This window comes from Pantherophis guttatus, chromosome 2 (assembly GCF_059756535.1).
Source record: "Pantherophis guttatus breed Tessera chromosome 2, ASM5975653v1, whole genome shotgun sequence".
NCBI classification, from domain to species: domain Eukaryota; kingdom Metazoa; phylum Chordata; class Lepidosauria; order Squamata; family Colubridae; genus Pantherophis; species Pantherophis guttatus.
The window spans coordinates 43,808,932-43,830,395 of NC_142064.1; the positions used below are offsets into that span (position 1 = coordinate 43,808,932).

General features: G+C 36.0%; 1 protein-coding gene across 5 annotated transcripts in view; it reads right to left on the reverse strand.

The window, feature by feature from the left end:
- Positions 1 to 21,464, reverse strand: part of MCTP1 (multiple C2 and transmembrane domain containing 1) — a 156,251-nt gene that overhangs the window by 64,790 nt on the left and 69,997 nt on the right. For all 5 annotated transcript variants that reach the window (XR_004595265.3, XR_015732159.1, XM_034440692.3 and 2 more), the window contains 3 exons: positions 18,129 to 18,222; positions 4,697 to 4,799; positions 2 to 104 (listed from right to left, as the gene is read on the reverse strand). Coding sequence is in view for 3 of the 5 variants with exons in the window: in XM_034440692.3 (XP_034296583.2) it covers positions 2 to 104; positions 4,697 to 4,799; positions 18,129 to 18,222 (300 nt within the window). In the remaining 2 variants the exon portion in view is untranslated. The remainder of the gene's footprint in view (position 1; positions 105 to 4,696; positions 4,800 to 18,128; positions 18,223 to 21,464) is intronic.

The window sequence follows — 21,464 nt, forward strand, 5'->3', positions numbered from 1 at the left end:
CATACAATAATGGAATAACCACTTTGCCTAGGAAGTCCGCACTCCGATCACGATCTTCATCATAAACTGTCACTTCAAGAACTGAGTGGATATCTTTAATATTGCTATAAAGGGTGAGACAGAAAGAGGTGCAAAGTCACTGAACTGATTGCCAACAAAAAGGCATCACTAAGTCCCAGTAAAATCAAATAGTACATGTATTTTTGAAAGTATAAACCTGAAAAAGAGGGCTAAAAGAAGACCAATTTAAATAGGAATACAACTCAGGCATAATACTGAACATTTGGCAATTACATACTTCCCTGCCCTTATTGTGTCTGCGGAATGTCTGCCAGCTGCACTATTTAGAGTGTCCCAGACCTTATTAGGCAAAGATGGGCCGGAAGAACCAATTAGTATAAGTTGTGATCATCTGGCTAAGCATTTCATAGATAAAATCACTTGCATTTGCTCTGAGTTGGAAGCCAGATAGATGGAATCTTTTGAAGTGATAGAGGTATCAACTTGTGGTGTTACCTAGTACATTTCTGAGCTGCGTAAGCTCAAATTAGTAGAGAAAGTTCTCTACAATATTACACATCTGGCTGCCCAAAGCATCTAGAAAGGGAACTGAGAGTTGGACTCTGGCAGTCATCAATTCTTCTTTGAGGGAAGGGACTATCGAGCAGCTTTGAAAGAAGTCCTAGCCTGCCCACGCCTTGAATAATGGTTGTGGAACCAGCAATAGGGAAGAGCTTTTCCTCTAATTTCAACCTGTCCTTTTTGTAAAGGATGTTAATAATGGAACTAAAATTTCAAAGAGTACTGGAAGACCATGGAATGAAAACCGGACTGGTTGTCATGGATCACTTGTGGCAGGACTTAAGAGAAGGGAGAACCATCCTTGTCTTCCTAGATCTCTTGGCAATTTTGAAACTATTGGTCACACTGTCCTTCTAGACCTCCTGCTAGAATTGGCAGTTGGAGGCACTTAAATAATCACTTTTAAGATTATCATGGACGAATGGTTGCTGAAAGTTAACTTGTTTTAAATTAGACACCATTTATCCAGAATGATTTTAATGTCAAAGCTGGGTTTTGGGAAAAGACCATTCTGCATAGCCTCCATATATATGACAAATCCCTAATCCTCTGCTAGTCCTTTCTCAGCCTCTGTTTCCTCTTGGATAGAAAAGAAAAGTTTTTCATCATATAAAGGAAAACTGGAAACATATATTTTCTGACTTTTGAGGATCTTGAAAATAAAAGTTCGCAACATGGTGCATAAGAAGAAAAAGAATCATATTAGGGAAAATCACTTATAAAAATAAATGCTAGGAGTAATAAAAATAAAACATGGAAAAAATTAAGAGTACTTGTGAAGTAAAGCAGAGCCAATTTACCACTGACAAATTGAATGAAATTATCTAATTTTTAGATTCAATTCAATTTTCCATTAACTTTCATTCCCTCTATTCTGAACAGGATTGTAAGAGCAGAAAATCATTTTCATTTGTTTTAGCACTAGAGCAAGGGTGTCAAACGTATGTCGTCATGGTAGTGTCACGTGACGTATTGCAACTTTTTCCCCCTCGCTAAACTGGGCATGGGCGTGGCCAGCATTTGACGCATCCGGACCAGAGGCCGCAAGTTTGACAGCCTTCGCCTAGAGGATGGGGAGGAATTGGCGGGAAGAAAATTTCTATCAATCTCTGTTTATGGTGAGATATCTGGATTCAACATATTGAGAAAATTATATATATAAATTTTATATATTTTTCCCTTTATTTCTTTATCAGTGATATATATATATATATGCATGCATATAATTAAGAATTGTCCTAAAAATGCGAGTTCCAGGTATAGTTATAGAAGAGGCGATAGACATCACGATCTCTGGAACGTTTAAAAGTTTTAAAAGTTTAAAGCTTAAACTTTAAGAAGCTTAGTACAAGTTTTAAAATAAATTTTTTTAAAACTTTTAAAACTTTTAAACGTTCCGGAGATCGTGATCTCTATCGCCTCTTCTATGCATATAATTGTATATATATAATTGTGGATAGATAGATAGATAGATAGATAGATAGATAGATAGATAGATAGATAGACAGACAGACAGACAGACAGACAGACAGACAGACAGACAGACAGACAGATACACACACAAGCTATATATTAAGGACATAATCATTTTAATCATTTTAATATATTACTGTATTCATGTTATATATTGTATATGTTACATAATACACATATATTAATACATCTGTCTGTCCATAACTAATATTTTATTTAAAACGTGAAGGTGGATTATAATATAATTAAAATCTAAAGTATGTTAAAGTAGTACTAAAATAATGCTCAATCTAAAACTGGGGAAAAGAAGAACAAACCACAAATTAGTGGTGAAGGCTTGCATGAAAAGGAAAATAAAAGATGTAATGGCAGACACTTCACAAATGTTAAGGTAGAACATTTCAGAGTGCAGGCATATTACAGAAAATGTGTAAAATGTCACTCCTGCTTCACACATAATGATCTCCCTTAACAATCTTAAGTTTGAACTGGTTCCACGTTCTACATGAGTAGAATCTGAACTTCGTTTATTAGCTAATAGGCAGCTGATTCAATTGCTTTCACAACATGTAACATGAACATGGCCAAGTGTCTTGCTTAGCAATTTGTTCCCAGCATTTTCCACCAAATGAGATTTTTGGAATAAATGCAAGGGCAGCCCCACACTGACTGCATCATGTACTCCAAATGTAAGGGTTACTATATGCGAATGATTGTAGCTAGGTTGCCATTATCTAGGTGGCTAAGCGCTGTGAGACAGAGCATAACCAGCTAAACCTATTTTACTTTTATTGAAAAGTTACATGAACATAATTTTGCAAACCTAAGAGTACATGTCTAATCATAAGCAGATAGTCACTGTAGCACTATAGCACTTCTCATCATGTTCAGACTATCTCTCAACCTGACTGATTAAATGATCAGTCAGGTTGAGAGTCAGGTTGAGATAGCACTGATGCTATCCATCCATTAACAGATTGAAATAAAGCCATGAGAGGCCCTGAAGTTGGCAAGCACTTTGCCCCCATTCTCCCAAAAAAGTTTGGTATTAATGATGGACTTGTAGGACTAGAAAGAAGATCATATAATGTTCTTATCCTAACCTTTGGGGTTTTTTGGCTTCAACAAGAACAAATAAATAAATAAAAATAAAGCTGCTAATCAGAAATATTCAGTGGATTATTAAACTGTAAAGAACATGAAACAGATCTGTTTTTCTTGTAATACAATTAGGAGAAATTACAATAATAGACCTTTCATTCTTCAAATTCAAAAAATCAAATATTTCCATTGGTAAACTTGTAAGATCTGCTCCAATTCTCTATAAACTAAAAAAAAAGTACTGAGCACAAAAGAACTTATCTACCAAATCATTTCCAATACATCAACTTTTTTTATATTAAAATATTACAAAGCCTTTTTACATTCCTTCCTATAGCTAACTCACTTTTATTAAATGAAGAATCATAATAACTGGTTAGAAAGTACTCTGCCATGAATGTCCAATTCAGCAAATTATTCAGCCTCGTATTTTGACATCTCTGATTTATCTCTAAGCTTTAGCTGTTCTTTATAACAGGAATGGGCATGTCTTAGGTGTTAAAGTTTCTTAGCCTCCTGACCTTTAAAGGGGCTGCAGAAGAGTGCTTGGTGGTATCACTTGAAAGGTATTTTTGGGGAGATGGTTTAGAGTTGGATTAGGAAAAGCTTTGGTTTCCTAAATTGCTTAGGAAAGTTTAGCCAAGCAACTTCTGATAAATTGCTCTAAGTAATGTACTGAATTTCAGAGGGTGTGGGGTATTGGGGGTACACAAATTGTTATTCTAAAGTGCTGACCATGATTGATCTATGTGCTATGCTAATCCCAAATCCATTCCTAACAAAAAAGCAATACAAAGAAACATAGCACCTCTTTTGTTTATTTATTATAGCTTGTTTGCTGCTCAGTTCCAAATGGCTCTGAGCTACTTACATCAAGTAACAAAAACATTAAAATAGAATAACCACAATCAAAGCAACACTATCCCATAATAGTATCACCCAGTGAGAGCATGTCAATCCTCACTGTTACCAAAGTCTTTCTGGGACAGCCATGCCTTTCAAGCTCTTTGGAAGCCCCCAAAACAGGGGTTGGTTCAGATACCTAGAGGCAAGCTCCTATGATTTTTAGATTCTAGATTTTAAAATCCTAAATAAGTAAACAGAAATAAGAATATCACACTTACTATCAACTCCCAGATTCAGTCTTTGATATCACCAAGAATTATGGTAATTTTGAATAATCACTAAATGAACTGTTGTAAGACTACCTGTATGATGTAAGGTTTTTTTTTTAAAAAAAATTAAGTTCCAATGTACGAGATCCCTCTTCCAGCATTTTAACAGCAACACATTTGGTTACATTTGCCAGATTAAGTTTTAAAATGTTTTGAAGCTATCATATGAAGTTCACAGCATATTGAAGATCACCAATAAAAATAAATTACCAAAAGACAAAAAACATTTGTTTATAGAAATTTCACTATCTTATCTGTTTATTCCAAAGACATTTATTTGCTGTACTTAAGAAATTAGTTTTGATAATTTTGAAAGCCACAATCAAACTTGGAAATGAAATTTTAAGAAGTATGGTAAAACTTACAAAGTGAAGATTTTGTTCCACTCGGGATTAAGGTTCTTATATATTGTGTGGGTCAACAATCTATCGTTGTTCAATTCAATTACACAAAATGGATCACTTTTACCTGCAAAAAGATAATTTCAGAGACATTCATGAATTTGCAACTTAAAATTATTTTAGCATTCTATGTAATTAACAATTCATACTCTAAAAACAAAATAATCTTAAATAGGTTATTAGTAATGTTGTGTGGTAAACTATAAAAGTATTGCAATGCAATACTCTAGAATAAAGGCAAAAATGGTGGGGTGTAAACATTAGCTTGTGATTAAACATGCCTTTGCACAGAACTGCATGAGAGATACAGTTATATGATACTGGAAAAAGTATTGCAGACAGCAATTTAAATGCCTTACCACTATTTTGCCTTCCAATTTTAAAGACGAGACAGTCCTGATACTTAGCGCATTTTATTATATATGAAAACGTTAAATACCGGTATATTCTGATGTCTAAAACTTAGAAGGCTACAACTAATAGATTTACAAGTGAGATTTGACATAATGGCTCTTCCACATATTACATAGTTCAGATTTAAACATTTAGGTTTAATTTTAATTTAAGGATAATATACTAGGAAAAACAGCTAACAATCTACCATTTAATTTTTAAAATTTCTTAAAGATTATTCTTTGTCATAAAGGCTACCTAACATTTGCCTTCATTTGTAGCACTATTTAGATTAAAACATATTGTCAAATTTAATATTTCAGAGAGAATCTTGGACATATTGCAAGAAAGTGTGTGATGGCAAAATTTCCCCATTTTGATACATTACAGTTATGTGATAAGACAATAGATTTGACTCAGGCCTGTTCATAATAATCAGTATAATCTTTCAAATAATCTATGACCTGATAAGGTTATTTTATTAAATGAAAATTAACTGCAACAAAATCAGAAGAGAAATGGAATAGCAAATGTTTCCCACTAAACTCTGTTATTAGACTGATATCGCCAAGATAGAACTTAGTGCAAGTATAGCACACTGGGCAACTATTTTTCCTAAAAATATTCTGTAATGAAATATCACAAATTTAGGGCCTCAAACAAATCTCATTAAATGGAAATTTGAAATTTATTTCATACTTTAGACAATCATTATGTAGATAAAGCTATTAATAAATTAATAATTTTCCATACTGCAGCACTGATTTAGATTCCACCACAGGTTAATGTACATATTAACTTTAATGGCATGATATAATTGCTTTAAGTATGTTGAATTTCATAACGTATATTTTTTTCGGGGGCTGTTCCTTTTGGAAAGGTGTCTGATGTTTTTTTGGCAAGATTTCATAAGTGATTTCCCATTGCATGTTTCCTAGGGCTGAGAAGTGACTGGCCCAAAGTCACTCAGCTGACTTTGTCTTAAGGCAGGATTAGAACCTACTGGCTTCTAGCCTGTCACCTAGCATTTACATTAAACTGGTTCTCAAAACATAATTTCTTTACATAATTTTGTATGAAGCATAAATCAATTATCTCTCCCCATTTACACTTGTGAGAAAAATCTCTGTGTTGGTTTAAACATACAAGGCATAATTTTCTTCTTGCCTTTATCATAGATTTCCCTTTTTACTATTATTTTTAACTGTACACTATACTTTGAATTAATCCTGATATAAATAATTCTCCAGGATTTATCTTTAAAACACTCTGGATCTTGACTTACATTGAGAATTTACCTCTGGTACTGACACCTTTTGGTTAAAAATTACTTTTTAAAAAAAGCAAGAATGTTTCAAACAAATGTTCATCATCACAAATATATATTTCCAATTATTAATATACAATTAAAACAAAATCAATACAGCTTACTTCATTACTTTATTTTTAAAAGAAAATAAAATTTAAATTTTGAGGTAGCATTCAATTTGCATGTTTAATAATATTACATTTAATTTGAACTGAAAACTATTTGGACTATCTATGAATAGAAAAGCAAAGTATAAACTTAAATAAAATGCAAAGACCACATTCTGCCACTGAACTATCTAAAGTTTCTGTTTTGCAAGGTATTCCCATATAGTTACATCATATGGTTCCTTTTCCCATCATCCTATTGCAAAATTGGTTGTTAAATTTCCAGACTCCTGAATTCTTTTTAAGCAACAAGATGCAATTCAGCCAATTTGCTCCTTTTTCAAAGTCTACACACCAGATAACATCAACTAGACTGCAAGTGCTGTTATTTCCAGAAGCAACAGTCAGCTATCATCATTTTCCATATCTTTTAAAGAAAAACCATCTAGATATTTCACTAATAAATTTCAACTGGAAATTCCTTAGACTGATATCCAAAAATTTAGTTTCTTAATCTAAACAACTGTTCTTTCGCATAAGCAACTTTTGGAAACTAATACTATATGATCAGACCTTAAGATAACAAGCAAATGCATATAATTTAAATAGATGAATAAATTCAGTAACAATTTTTTTAAAAAAAATACTTGACTGTAGATGTGCTAAAGGGAAAACATTAGTTTCCTTGTTAGTGCTGTCACAGTGGGCTTACATTAGCAACCCTCAAAATCCAAAATATAAACAAATCAATTCAGCTTCCAAATATTACTATTACTATGGTATAATTGACAGATATATGACACATGTTTCAATAAAAAGGCATAAATACAACACAAAGAATACCTGTTTTCCTAGTCATTTTCATGAGAATAATTTCACCTCATCTATGTTTTGGAAACAAGAGAGGAAGGGTTGGGAGTGGGGGGCACTGTTTTACGGTGGTTCTCCTCCTTTCTCTCCGACCGGTCGCAGTCTGTGTTGACAGGGGGGCAGAAGTCGACCCCGAGGCCCTTTGTATGTGGGGTGCTGCAAGGATCGGTCCTCTCGCCCCTTCTGTTCAACATTTATGTGAAGCCGCTGGGCGAGATCATCCGTGGTTTTGGGGTGAAGTACCACCAGTACGCTGATGATACCCAGCTGTACATCTCCACCCCAGACCACACCAATGATGCCCTCGAAGTGATGTCGCGGTGCCTGGAGGCTGTATGGATCTGGATGGAGAGGAACAGACTCAGGCTCAACCCATCCAAGGCTGAGTGGCTGTGGTTTCTGACGTCCCGATATAGTCAGTTGGCGCCATCACTGACTATTGGGGGCGAGTCATTGGCCCCCACGGATGGGGTTTGCAACTTGGGCGTCCTCCTGGACTCATGCTGTCTTTAGAAGAGCATATGATGGCCGTGGCCGGGAGGACTTTTTATCAGGTTCGCCTGATTCACCAGTTGCGTCCCTTTCTGGATCGGGACTCGTTACGCATGGTCACTCACGCCCTTGTCACCTCACGCCTGGACTACTGCAATACTCTCTACATGGGGCTCCCCTTGAGGAGCACCCGGAGGCTCCAACCGGTCCAGAATGCGGCCGCGCGGGTTGTGATGGGAGCGACGTGGTGCTCCCATGTGACCCCCCTCCTGCACGAGCTGCACTGGCTCCCAGTAGTCTTCCGGGTGCGCTTCAAGGTTTTGGTTACCACCTTTAGAGCGCTCCATGGCTCAAGACCAGGGTACTTACGAGACCACCTTCTGCCATCAGTAGCCTCTCACCGACCAATTCGCTCCCATAGAGACAGGCTCCTCAGGGTGCCGTCGGCCAAATGTCAACTGGCAGCCCCCAGGGGGAGAGCCTTCTCTGTGGGGGCACCTGCCATCTGGAACGAGCTCCCCCCGGAGATATGGAGGATCCAAGATTTACGCACTTTCCGCCGCGCCCTAAAAACGTTTTTATTCCAACAGGCTGGTCTGGCCTAACTCTCCCTTTTAAATTGGGTTTTAAATGTTTTACATAAATTGGATGTTTTTAAATTTGTTTTTGAGCCCAAATTATTTAATCTATTTTTAATAGCTTTTAACTTTTGTATATTATTTGTATTTTTATCTTGGCTGTTCACCGCCCTGAGTCCCCTGGGAGTAGGGCGGTATATAAATATGATAATAAAATAAAATAAAATAAAATAAAAAAATCATAATCCCAACAAATCTAACCATACAACATGATTAATTGGATGAAATTAATTTGCTTCAAACAAACCTAGGTTAGTTTTGCAGCTTATTTGATCAGGCTATAGTTTGAAACAACACCCTCCCTACTCCCTCTATGATTAAGCATGCTGTACAAATAGGGTTTTCATAAATGGTAAGATCTGGCCTACTGTTCACATTCCTTTCATAGGGATCTCAGCCAAAGCCTTTCCCTTCATATATCTGAACAGATTTTGAAAATGTATTTAGTTGGTATGGATTTTTATGAATGGTTTTCCGGCAAATGTGTCTATTATTTTTCCTGATTGGTGTGTTCAAGCATTAGCTAATAAACATTGCTTTTACTGGATATTTTATCTTTCTGGAAGTTGCCTTGAACAATATAGGCAAAATCAACCCTATTATCCCTTAATTTGGGATAAAGTTGGGGTAGCTGGATAGGGCTCAGTGTTTACTGGCTGGATTCCCTGGAAAAAAGGAAGAGTGCATGACTGAGAACTCAGAAGGATCAAGCAGAATTGGAAAGTTTAATCTGATAATTAGCCTGGTTGATCAAAGGAATGGAATTGCACTGGAAAGGACTGACCACAAACAACTGCATGGAGAAGCTTAACCAAGATCCTAGCTTCCTAAGAGGCTCAGGAAAGAAATATTTTCCTGTTTCTCTTCTCCTCTCAAAGCTAAGGGTAAGAAGGGAAAGTACTGCCCAGCGACCTAAAGGAGTTAACATAACAAAGCAGGCACCAATTGGAACTGCTGCAGAATTGCAAAAAGCCCCCTATATATGTGCATATTATTTTATGCATAACACTGTATTTTAGAAATGTAAGCAGAAAGTATTCACTTTATTTGCACTATAAGAATAAAAGTCACTCTAGTTGAGAGAAGTACAGTGGCTCTTTGTGCATGTAGTAATTCCTCTTCCTTTTTCACCTTCTGTCAGAGCTAGAAGCCAAGGACACAATACAGAAAGTATCTATGAGGTCCTAGTAAGATCAGCAGCAGCAATACTGGTTGAATGTGCTGTACTTGAAGACAAGAACATGAGTGATAGATATACAACTGGCTCACCCTAATTTCCACAGTGTCTTCCTTTCCTTACCTCTCTTTAATGTCAGCACTTAGCTCTTAGCCTTAGCTCTTTCCTATCTTTCCCCTCAAAACATTTTTGCCCATAACACAAGTATTTTCAATACCAACACAAACAATTGGAAGCTGAGTCAAGGTTGACTCAGCCTTCCATCTTTTCGAGGTAGGTAAAATGAGGACCTGGTTTGTGGGGGCAATAAGCTGACTTTGTATAAAAAAGAACACCGCTTGGGTGGGGGGGAGCAAAAGCCCTACTAAGCAGGTATATACAAAAGTATGAAGGCTATTGCTTAACGCATTGTAAGCTGCCTTGAGTCTCCGGAGAATGGCGGCATATAAATCGAACCAATAAATAAATAAATAAATTGGAAGCTAACTGATCAAGGCACATAACAATTCATACATAGACATTCCTATTCTAAACATATTTTTTAGGAAATGTCATACTATATAGATATTCCCAGATTTCATTATCACTTTTACTTATGTTAGAAAATGATAATTATAAGCTTGGGTTAGAGGGTTTCAAAATATGGGGAAAAACTGATTAAGCTGATTTACCCAAAGATTCCCAGAAATGCCTCCTGTCATTTCATCCTTCTAGAGAATTTTTTAATCTAATGACAAATAGTGACCTCAGCTCTAAATTTATAAATCATCTGTGAAATAGATTCAGATGAAGACACTATATGGAGATCCACATGCAGATGCAGACAATGTTTCTAACAAAACATGAAAAGTTGTATGAACAGTATAATTTTAAACTGAGCCCAGAGATACTTAATGAACAAAGAAGCTGGAAAAGCATTATTTTAATATCATCATACGATTTGGTCCCTGACTGCAGTCAATTTTTTCCAAAAGTTTCATGTTAATATGAGGCAGCACCATATACAACATTTTGCAGAATCTACACAATGGACAGAAAAATAGCTTACTGAAAAAGCATTTGATGATATTTGAAGAGAGCCAATCAAGATCAGGAATCCTTGCAATACTAAAGCAAAGAGATAAAGGGATAATGCTCTTAAGAACTTTGGTAGTGAATACAAACATCTCATGTTACTGGATAATGTTGGAATTTATTGAGTTTACATTGCCCGAGTAATAAAAGATTTCCCCCACTACCTGTTAGTTGTGGCTAGGGATAAAGTGAAAAATGACCAAGGTTAAGCAATAGAACAAGAGAAGAGATGGTATAAAATTATCAGGATATCAGTGAGTTTTCACCTGGATAAAAGGATTCATTTTTTCAATATTAAAATGAAAGGAGCAACAGAATATTTACAGATTGAATATAAAAAGCAAAGAAGAAAGCTCTGCACTTGCTATACAAAGCAGATGGGAAGTGCACAAGAGAAAAAGCCTTTAAAGGAAAGAGCAGTTGGTTTTGAACATGCTGAGCTTCAAAGAAAAAAAAAAGTCCACATGAGAATATCCTGTAAGCTGTTTTGAAGCAGATAGGTAGGATCGAATGTCATCAGAAGAGATAAGTAAATAAGTGAAGTTTTGCATGTGCTCATAATTCCATGTGTTCATGCCTATTTGCATGTGCTGATAATTCAATAATTGTACATATTTTCTAAAAATGCATGTTTGCATTCAATTACTTCATTTATTCATGTGCACATTTTTGAGTAAAGAATTGCATTCAAAATTCTATCAGATCCCAAATTACCAATGTTTATTTTTTTGTACACATTTGAATGCTGCTTACTCATACGAATATAGGAACAACTGCTGCTTTCGTGCCAGAAACACCAAGGTGCCTCCAGATTGAAAGGATTAGCTGGTGACATCACCATTGCCTAAGTTATGCCTGGTTGGTGGCTCCTTTCATGTCCCCATTAATATGCCCATTGAAGTGGTACCTATTTATCTACTTGTGTTTGCATGTTTTCGAGCTGCTAAATGAAAAGAAGCTAAAGCAAATAACAGGAATTTGCCCCGCCACACAGCAGCACTCAGGTCTCGAACGTAGGCTTGCTAATCCTCAACCCAGCATTCTACTCAGATGAGCCACCACACTCCCAAATATAGAAGCTTAGAATATATAAAACTAAGAACATAGCTAAAACATCTATAGAAGCAACTTGCAATAAAGAAAGATCAGCCCCATCAATCACTCCAAAGTGATCCTTAAGGCCATTCTATCAATGACAACATCTTATTATATTAATATTAGATAGATGGTGACCTTTTGGGCTTTGACTGGATGGCAGAGAAAGTGAGAAGATGTAAAGCTGTTCTCATTCAAACTGAATTCAAAGGATTATTAGGAGTTTGGGAATGCTGCAGAAGTGACCTAAGAAAGCAGGTGAGAAGGTCTGGAGACAAAAACCCAAGCAGCCATGACAAACCTCTGAAGAATCTTCCCAGATCCAATGAGTTGCAATAAAGCCTTGAGATACAGGGTGTGAGATCTATTTATTTTGTATACAACAGACTCTCAGCAATTTGCTAGTAGAGAATGGGAGGGAGGGGACTATACTATTCCTCCTTTACTCCCAATGCATATGACCATAATATTCTCATTCTCTAGGGAGTTATGGCAAACAGGACTTGCATGTTGTTGAGATGAAGCATGCATACAATTTTGCTCTAAGGGTATCCAGAATGTTTTATTTCGATCTATACTGAAAACTCCTGGAGATAGTGATTAAGAAAATAAAATGGGGTATAAAGGCTGGTAGCATCATAGCAACAAAACTCTTTTAAAAATATATATCCCTAAAGGAGCTTTTTTAAAAATGTGATTAAAAAAAATCCCCTCTGATTCAGTTTGATTTGTTCAAATCATACTCTAAAGCCAGCAATAAGATGAAATGGATCACTTCTGGATTGGTCCAGCACAGAACAGACCATTTCAAGGTTACAGAAGCTGTTGTTAAAAGTGGACTGTATGTCTCTACATAGAATATCCCAAAGATCTCCCTGATGCAAGTATGGCCAGGTTTCAAACAAAGAATTCATTATGTTATTTCCACTGAAGATTCAGAATCATCTAGAAGAGGGGTGTCAAACTCGATTTCATTGAGGGCAGCATCAGGGTTACATTTGACCTCAGGAGGCCGGGGTGGGCATGGCTAGGGTGAGCATGGCCAGCTCGACATCACTCAGGTTGGGGGTGTCTGGGGTGGCCCAAGCACTCTGCCAGAGAAAACGGGCTCCCGAGCTCCATTTTCGCCTGCGACAGGCTCTTGCAACCCTCTGCCAGCAAAAACAGAGCTCAGGAGAGCTGTGCACAACCCTCACAAGCTCCATTTTTGCTGGCAGAGGCACTGCAGACTGGTCCTTCGTTGATTCCAGAATGGCCCCACATGCCAGATCTAAGCACCCCACGGGACTGGATCCAGCTCGTGGGCCTTGAGTTTGACCTCCCTGATCTAGAAGAAGACCAAGAGTAGATCTCTCTTAAAAACTTGACAGAAGAGGCAGCTGAAATCAATTACTTAGTTATGACTTATTTTTAATTACCTTCATTCCAAATTCCAGACAGTTGGATTACACAAATAATCAGATCTGCACTGGATTCAAATAAAGGTTTTGAATTTTGATGCAGTAATAGGTATATTTTTCATGGAACTATCTGAATGTCTTCAAGACCATCAAGCTGGCTGACTTACTTAGCTGACAACCTGCCTACAAGCTTTTACAGGCCACCTCCAGCACTTTACATGCTACTTCTGACTTGGCTAGACATGATGCTATCTATTAACTAAAGTTGGGGCATGAATGGAGATTGCCTGAGATACATTATGCAGCTGCAAACTTCAGAAATATAGTATGATGAATAAGAGTATTATTGTTAAACATTAGCAAAAAACCACTATTTTCTAGAAAATTTGCTTGCGTTGAGAATGGATAGATCTTTCAAGCTGTTTATGTATATGTATATGATTTTTTAAAATCATATACAATTAAGATCATGGGGGGAAAACAAATACCTGGTTTAATGCAAACTAAAATTCCCAAAGCAATCAGTGTTAAAATTCATTCAGGGCATATCTCATCTGCATCTTTCTGTGAGAAATCAGACACCTAAGATGGTTTAGATAAATGGCTCAATTAATTGTACAGAAGTAACCCTCTTTGAGCTGAACCAGAGCTGTGAGCTCTTTATTAAAAGCACTATTCTGTAGTCCATAACCTCGTTCCTTGACTCCTCTCTAGTTTCCAATTTAAACAAGTCCCTGTGCGGCATGTTCTAAAGGGCTTTGTCTCCCTGTCATTGTTAAGAGAGCTGAGGCATCCTGGAAGTGTGAAATCAGACCTCATGAGCTGAACGGTTCCCCAGGGAACACTGGACTGCGCAGAAGGTCAAAGTCATGGGCTGGACCATCTGAAAGCACCCTGATCACCCATCTGTGACATAGCAAGCAGGGGAAGTGTGTGTGTGAGGAGACTATAATTGAACACATCTTAATTAAAACCCAGAGATAGCAAAAATAAACTGTTTCCTAGGCAGCCTGTCAAATGCAGGTTTCACTAATGAGTTCCAGTGTTTTAATTTCTTAACAAAAGTAAGACTCAGTTAGCAGTAGTAAAAACAAGGATTCGACATCATATTCCTATTCTTGTTTCGCAATAATCTTTCATCAACAATATTAATTAAAACATATGAACATTAAATCATCAGCACACTATTATTAAACATGCAAATAGAGAGCTAAAGAATTATTTCACATACAATAATCAGCTATTATTAAAATCTTTTATAAAAACATTTTTGTTGTATTTTATGTTTAATACTCTATTTTTAAAACAATTTAAGATGCTACTTTTTAAACATCTTAAGCTGTAGATTTGTCTGAATTAAATTTGCAGATATTTTCAATGATGAATTCAATTATTCTTTAGTTGTGGCCTTCATTTAAAAGTTATAGATTTCCATGGAGATTATCAATTGCTCAAAGAGGAAAAAAAAGAGGACAAAAAAAATTAGCTCCTTTTTGATAACTGTTTGACAAGTTGGATTTTATAATTTTCTAATTTTTCTCAGGATAGTATCCATTTTAATTGACTCAAAATGCTGTCTTAGTAAATAGAAAACAAACTTTCTCTCCCATTAATTTAATGAATGATATTCATTCATTTTAAATATTGTTGGTTACCAAGATTATTTCTTTCACTGGGAAGAAAATAAACATTATTAATAAAATCAAAGACAATGGCCCTATAGAATTGCTTTTACTGAAAGATTCCATAGCTTTTATTACATGATGGTGCTATGTCTAAAAATATGTCTGAAAAATGTTTAAGGGCTAGAACTTTATTTTGGGTATGTCAGTCATACAGCATGTGCTATATTATTAGAGTAAAAGGAATCAGGAGGTTTTCATAAACTGCATCATTACTCCAGTCATTACTGTTATGTCAATACTGGAATGGAATTTGGAAAGTCATGAATAACTTCCTTTGAAATGTTAATAATAGCTACCAATTAATACCATATAATAAGAGTAACAAAAAAAAATCATATAAAAGTATGTCTTACAGCAATACCAAACATGGTTAATTCAGAATAAGATTTGCTGATTATTAGTAGATTTTAGTGTAATTCGTGTGGTCATAAAACTATAGGTATACACACATACAAATCTTTTTTACTATTACAGCACAGTATTTATGAATTCATGTATGAATTATATTTATACAGTCTCTTTCATTGATAGTGTCAATATGACTGAAACTGTAAACTCTCTTTTGAGTCAGGATTGATTCTTGAGTGATTTCAGAAACAACTGGCAATAGTAGAGGCATACACACATACATATCCAAAAGTATTATGAAAATAGTTTATAGGTGGTCCTTGTTTAATGAACATTTGTTCAGCAACTGTTCAATTTATGACAGTGCCAAATGAGTAGTAATTACAACCAACCCTCATACTTACAGCTAGCATGGTGTTGTCAAGCAGAAATCAGGTATGGCTTTGTGCAACCAAAGAGACAGAGACTAGGTTATCTCTCTTTAAAAATAAGTGCTTATTCAGCTGAACAAAAACGGGTCCTCCCATAAGACTGGAAAAACCCTGAATGCAGTTTGAAGCAAGTATATACAGACTTCTTGTTTCTTGGTGGCTTCCTATTAGTTATATAACAGGAAGTGGGCATATAGTAGATAAGGTACAGCAGTTACAAAAATACCTGTGCATGCCTCTTACGGTTTTATCATATGCTTAGCTCACAAGCCTTTGGTTTCTTATGAAACTTTCCAAATGCCAAGGGCCAACTAAAGCCTAAACTCTATTTCTGCCATTTCAACATAAGAACCTTTTAACCAATCATCAGATTTATCACAATCCTGATCAACATAAATCCTCCTTTCATATTTTGACCAGTGCACAGAAGTATGACCAGCAAAGACAGGATAAACAGAGACGGCATATGAGCCACACTTCTGATGTCTCAAGGGACAGTGGTTAGGGCAGGCAGACATGATAAGAGGGAGACAATGTATACAACAGCAGAAGAATATAAGGAAGATGACAAAAAGGATAACCTGAAAAATCTCCCGGAACCAATCCCAGTCAGGTAGCCAACTAGTAAGCCAAGAAAAGAGTCCAGAGAAGAGGCCAACATCAGCATCTTTGGGTCTGTTCTGTATCTCCTTTTCCATGAGATAGATGTGTGATCTCAAATTATCAAGTCAGCATAGAGAGATGTAATTGCAACAATGGGGGTGAATTAATGTACAGAGACCTTCCTAGGTAGCAAGGGCAACATCCAAGGCCTGGCGATTTTGAATCACTTGCTATGAAATATCCTTCACTTGATGGAGCTTCCGTTGTAATGGGGTCCGTATGAGCTCAGGCTGACATTGTCTCATATAGGTTGTACAGGACCAATGGACTGTGATCCTCACTGATATTAATGCCAAAAGCCTGATTGAACTTATACACCAATTCCCATTAGGTATGGTTGACTTTCCAGGTGATGGTGCACCATGCATACATACCAAGTTTATATTTGGAGGAAGAATTAAAAGGTTGGAGGCAAGCCACTGTTCTGTGTTGGATACGAGCTCCTAACTTTGCAATTATTTGTTTTTTATTATGGAGAATGGGCATCTTCCAACTATCTTCCAACTATCAGTAACATCTATGATTTGGTATACCTGGGCTTCCAATGGGGATGCTTCCATGAACAGCCCCTAAGTGCCAGTCGGGGGTATGTGTGCACAGATCCACAACTGGTAATGTTTTACAGTTTTGCTCAGGTCTGGATATTCTGAATATATGTGTTGGTACTCCAAACCCCAAAGATGGCCACCGAAGTTGTTTGTTATCCTTCCATTTGTTTTGGGATGGGGTGGTGCCTTCATGTTTCAAAGTTTTCGCATGGCCCAGTTGTACTGGGTTGTGTTCTGCTGGAAGGTCTTCCTTATAGACCAACTCTCTATGAGCCGCAAAGTTTGCTTCTCTCACTATACCTTCCTGGCCGCCTTTTTGTAAGCCAAGTCACATGGCGGAAAAAGATAGAGTGCTTATGGCAAATCACTGAGTGGCTGTTAGTAAACCAGTGACTCCTTCGGTGTTTTGGCATGCGATTGAAGGGTGATGTTGTTTAAACAAAAGCTTCAGCCCAAGGTCATCCTCAGCACCACGGGCTACAGTCCAATTATAATTGGAGTCCTCAGAAGGATCAGAGGACTTGGGACGGGTGTGGTGAATCCAGGTGCAAATACCAGCAACTTTGACAGCCATATGGGTTATGAGAAGGATGAGGAAGGGTCCTTTCCACTGTTTAGCCAGGGGACTGGAGTCAGTCCAGGATTTCACAACTAATGAGTCACCAGGAAGGAAGGAATGCAGTGGGTGATCCAATCCCGGGTGATGGAGGGCCTGAACAGCTTGGTAAATGGAGGAGACATTTTGAGAAAGAGAGCGAGCATAGTCCTGGAGGGCTTGGTCCCCAAAGGCAGGAAGGGACGTGGAGATGGAGATTGATAAAGATTTAACTTAAATCTTGATAAAGATTTAACTTATTTCATGTAAATTACATTGTACATACAGCAATTCATTGAAGGCTCTCAGAACAAAATATTTTGGCAGCCATGTGATTGCTTTGTTTCATCTTTTCTGTCAAGTAAGAATTCGGGTTCTTAAAAGCCCAGATATAAATTTATTTGCAAAATGTTTTTTAAAAGATGTAACAGAATTCATCATTAAGCAAGAATAGAATAGAAGCCTAGCAAACTTCAGTTTTTTATTTGCTATACTGTTGGTTTTGTAAAGTATAATGTTATAAAATTAGTCAGTAGTTACTGATTAGCATAAAAATGGAAATAGGTCTTGCCTGTAACATCAGCTGCCATCAAACCTTCTGCTCTGATGACCTTTACCTGGAGAAATCCCACATCCTTTATGTTTTGAAACATCTGCATTAGGTTCTAGAAACATACACAAAATTTAGAAAATTACACTGAAGTCATAAAAAAAGCAAAATAAGAGGAGACCATTCCGTCTTAAATGTTCTAAGTTGTCCTGATGCCTTACATCACATATGTTTCTTACATATACTAACTGTGAAGCTGCACTTAGGTCTGACTCAACACTTCATTCTGGAACTGTCATGGAGACAGCTTCTCAGGATTAGTCTTAAATGTAGTCAAAAAGAAAGAATCCAAAAAGAAACATATAGATATATTTCCACTGCAGTACACAGATATCAAAGCTTTTATATATATTTGGATCCTGGATTGAATTTCTAGGCTTTTTTTCCTCCAACTTTCCTGATTCAGCAGGTATTTGACTGATCTCTTGATAGCCTAGGAAGGCATCTGAACTATGCTCATCTAGTTCCCATTGGCATGGAAACCACTGGTTCCTGCTATACCACTTTTATTCCTTAACATTAGTTGACATTCAGTAGAGCAAATATTCAGTTCTATCCCAAATACATAATTTAACAAGTCTAATTTAAAAAGATATTTAATATTTGTTGTTTATTTTAAATCATTATTTAATTGGAATAGGTCCCCAGAATTATATTAAATGATGACACCTTGATCATAAGGTATTTCTATTCTACAAACCAGCAATTTCACAGGTTCTTGATAAATAATTTAGAAACTGGAGTGTTTCTATGAGTTAGTTACCTGTAACAAAACTAAAAGTATAGAAACATATTTCTATACTACTTAGCTTTATTCCCTACAGCTTCCTCATATTATTCACAAAATAGCAATATTTTAATTATTAATTATTTATTAATAATAATTAATAATAATTATTAATTATTTTATTCACAAAATAGCAATTATTTTAATTTTTTATAAGTTTGTTTATAAATTTATATAACAAATTTGTTTATAATTTGTTTTAATTGCATAAACACAGCATGTGTTCAAATTCCCTATATTATGATATAAAACTGTATTTTTATAGTTTAATAATTACTACTATATAATCATTAGTTTATACAGTATAATTAAAATATTTTATAAAAGTGTTGTCTTTTAAAAATAGTATTTATTTTTAAAAAATCAGGAAACAGCAAGTAAAGAATGAATTTCTAAACATTTTGACAGGTTAAATCCCATTAAAGTAGCAAATCTGGATTTTAACAAACGTCTGAATTAATGCTCTTTTCCATTATGATGCAAAATTTAAATTCTCAATCATATTCTGTTTAACAAAAATGTTTTCTGCTTGAAAAAGCTGAAATCTTAACCATGTATTAGACAGAACCATTTATAAATAAGAATGAGACACAAAGCCCGTAATATACATCTCAGAGATGAGAGACAATGTTCAGCAGGGACAATGTAGTTTATATAGCACATCAATCTTCACATATCTCTAGCATTATATAAGATCACTAATACTATATCTGTTAACTTTTAATTTCATAATATTTGCCTATTAAAAATTTGCTTAATCAGAGAGACAACCTTTCTCCTCTACCTTCCTTTCCCCCCCCCCTTGATTTGGTTTAAAATTAAATCTTAAAGAAAGCAACAGAAAAATGCTATTTGTCATTACTTATCATTTATTATAATTCTCAAAAAGGTCTGGGGACTTTTTTTTGGTCAATCCTGGCATTTTAATACAGATATTTTCCAGTTCCATGCTATGTTGAACAAGGGAGGCATGGTGAAATTAAAAGTCTTTTTTGTTGTTTTGAAATTGCATTTGTTTTGCATTTCCTGTTAACAGGGAACAAAAGCAAAAATCCACCTTTTCACCTATATGCGGATTCCGTTCATTTAAAGAGACCTGGCAATATTTTGCCGACTATTATTTGCCAGTGAGATAATTATAGTTTGAACTTTTAGATTTTGCTAGTCAGCTGATTTAGTGCAATTTACTGCGTTTCTGAAAATCTCAGCCAATGACACACTGCAGATTATTGTAGGATTTTGTGAAAAGCAAATGACTTTAATACATTACTTTAAACATGCAACTTAAAGTAATGATTTATGAGATGATTATCAGTCATCTTATTTATGAAGACTGTTGGAGGCCTCAAAACCCAGATGGTATTGGAGGCTTCAAATTTCCATAGCACAGAAATCTATGATTTGCTGTGAATCCTTTCAGCCCTCAATAGATGGGAAAAGATTGAAATGCTCTGGAGATGAGTCCTCTTTATTTTTTTAATGAAAGGCTGTATAATATATTTTCTGTATAGCTGCAGCAGCTGTCAGCGAGAGCATCTCAGTTCAGCTCTATTATGGGAGAACCAATACCCCATCCTATGGCATCAAGATACACTGAGGGGCCAGCACTGATTGACAGCTTGTCACCATGACGTCTTATTCCATCTCTGTTATGGAGAAAATTAATGTCACACCACCAGCCTTATGACTCGCTGTCATCTTATAACTGCTCACCTTTTATCAATGCTCTAAATAACATTTCAAGCCCCATCGTCTCACGGTGGACAATCCGGTCAAGGGACATTAAATCGGATGACTGTGAAATGTCATAATAAAAATGGAATGCTAACAACTTCTTCACTAAACTAGCTTCTCTGGTTTTTAAACTGTGACAAGGGGGAGCAGGAGTTCAGCATACCCGTTCTGAAAAGGTCATAGAATCTCTCTTTTGGTCTGCTACCCATTACGGCCCTCCTCCCATCCCAAAAGGAATTAATCTTTTCATACAATTGTGATAAAATGGTTCAAACGGTAATGCCTCTTTAATTTGTAGGGCTCTGATGTTCTGCTACAAATGGTTAAATGACAGTAATAGAGTCATTTTCCAAGACTATTTGATCTGATGGCAGGGTCAGTGCATTTATTCTTTTCAGTCTCAAAAATAGGGCAAAACGCATTTTTAAATAGAAAGACCTCCTTCTCAATACTTTAAAAATAAAACTTTATAAATAATTTTAGAGTAAAAAAGATCATGAATTTGTCAGTTAACCAGTAATAGTTACTACAGATTTAGCAAAGGATAACAACACTAATATTGAAGATTTCCTGTCAAATATGTAGGGATAAAGATTTGCTACAAAAATATGTAGCTATTTCCATATCCGGTATACTACAATGCTGTTATTTATCCAGGATTATTGCAGCTATGTGTAGCTCATGTTGACGAACCAAGTTATCCAGCTTGTAAGTAACAACAATCTTAATGTCTGAAATACACATACTGGAAATCAGATATTCAATATCATACTTTT